The following is a 1,711-nucleotide window of genomic DNA, read 5'->3' as shown; positions in this document are numbered from 1 at the left end:
GGTGCTGGCTGGTGTCCAAGGGCTGGGAGATGGTGTCTGGGAGGTGCAGCCAGCATGGCAAAGGGCACAACAGCCTCCGAGGGGATGAGAAAGGCAGGCACAAAACCATAGGAGAGATCGAAAGCTTTGGGGGCTGCTCCACTCCACAATAGGGCAAGACGGGCTGGTGTTGGGCTAGCCAGGGCACCTGAGTGCCCTGCAGGGCCCACAGGGTCCCTGCCCACCTGGTCCTTCTGCAGCAGCTCCTGCAGTTTCTCCAGCTGCGTCTGGCAGATGTGGGAGCGCGTGCGGCTCTGGTAGAAGGACTCCAGAAAGGAATCGAGGGGCAGGTCCTGGGACAGGAACTGCTCTATCTGGGCCTGTGGGACAAGCAGTGGGACAGCATGAAGCCAAGGGAGCCCAGATGGCTGAGTAACCCCTGGATCCTGGACTCTTCTCCAGAGGGCACAAAGAGGAGTCCAGGGCCCGGGCAAGGAAGGGACAGCAGCACAGGGCTCTTGCCTGACTCACCTCCGACTCTGCCTCAGAGGCATTGAGCTTGGCTTGGAGCTGGCCCAGGGCGCTCTGTGGGCTCCACTTCTCCAGGTACGCCTCTGTGTTGGTAGGGGATAGGGCTGCCAACAAACCTCCCCCCACATGCCCCCCCTGCGGGGGGCTGCTCTCTTTCCCATCCTCAAACATCAACTCCCCTCCCCTGAACACGTCGCTGGAGCCACCTGCACACCAAGGCCTGCATCCCCCCATGGCATCAGTCCCAGCTGAGGGCTGGCTGTGTCGCAGGCAGAGTCACCCTCACTGCTCCTGATCATGGCTGGGTCATTTCTCCAGGGCAGGTTCAAGGATTCTGAGCCCACCCAGGTCCTCCTATTAACACAGGTTGCTCTAGCCATGCCAGGCTCTGCCTTGTCCCATCGGCTGCACCCAACTCACCCAGGCGCTGCTGCTTGTCCCAACATGCCTCTCGTATCTCCCACAGCTCCTGGTACTTGAGGGCTAGGGCAGCCTTTCCGTCTTCCAGCCGTGGACGCAGGGACAGGTTCACCCTGGCCAGGGTGCAGTTTGAAGCCAAACAGATCTCCTGCTCCAGCTGCAGACTCTGAAACTGTGGGAACAGGAATGGGGGGTACGTGCCAGCACTGGGAGAAATGGGCAGAACCAGTCAGAGCTGGCAGACTGCTGGGAAAGGGTCCATCACCAGACAGGGGCAAACCCTCTCCTCCTGCACTGTCCCCATCCCTCTGCTCTGCTTGGAGAAGGGATGCATCCCAAGAGGGATGCAACAGCTGGACCTGGGCTACCCACAGCACAGGGCAGCTTACCCTGAATGTGGCAAACCTCACAGCTGGCTACCCAGCCCCCTTTGCAGAGGAAAGGACTCGTTAGCTAACGATGTCAGGTGAGAGACACACACCCACTCTCGCTGCACACACATCTTCCACCCATACGGAATGGGGAGCAGAGCGTGGTGCTGGGCTGTGCTTTGAGGGGCCCAGGGGAAAGATGCTGAAATCAGGCCAAGAATTATTTCAAAATAACCCGATCCTGTTCCCGCAGAGGAACACCGGGAACCGCTGGAGCCGAAGAGCACTCAGGGCTCATCCCAGATGCAGGGAACAAAGCCAGGCGCGAAGGGCACGGCCAGGGCTTCCCAGCCTCCCCCAGATCTTGGGGCAGTGCGGGCAGCGGCTGTGGCCCTGCTGGGGGTTTTGGT

At 60.6% G+C, this 1,711-nt stretch overlaps 1 protein-coding gene across 1 annotated transcript; it reads right to left on the bottom strand.

Moving 5' to 3' along the window:
* Nucleotides 1-224: 224 nt before the first annotated feature.
* VPS37D (vacuolar protein sorting 37 homolog D (S. cerevisiae)) lies at nucleotides 225-1,102 on the bottom strand (the record flags this gene model as incomplete). Its single annotated transcript, XM_010286933.1, has 3 exons — nucleotides 225-359; nucleotides 511-593; nucleotides 931-1,102. Coding segments are annotated over 3 exons (390 nt in total), but the record flags the coding sequence as incomplete, so codon positions are not given.
* Nucleotides 1,103-1,711: the final 609 nt, after the last annotated feature.

This window comes from Phaethon lepturus, unplaced genomic scaffold (genome assembly GCF_000687285.1).
Source record: "Phaethon lepturus isolate BGI_N335 unplaced genomic scaffold, ASM68728v1 scaffold24705, whole genome shotgun sequence".
Taxonomy (NCBI): Eukaryota; Metazoa; Chordata; class Aves; order Phaethontiformes; family Phaethontidae; genus Phaethon; species Phaethon lepturus.
The sequence above is the reverse complement of the archived record's forward strand: the minus strand, read 5'-3'. Positions and strand labels throughout refer to the sequence as shown.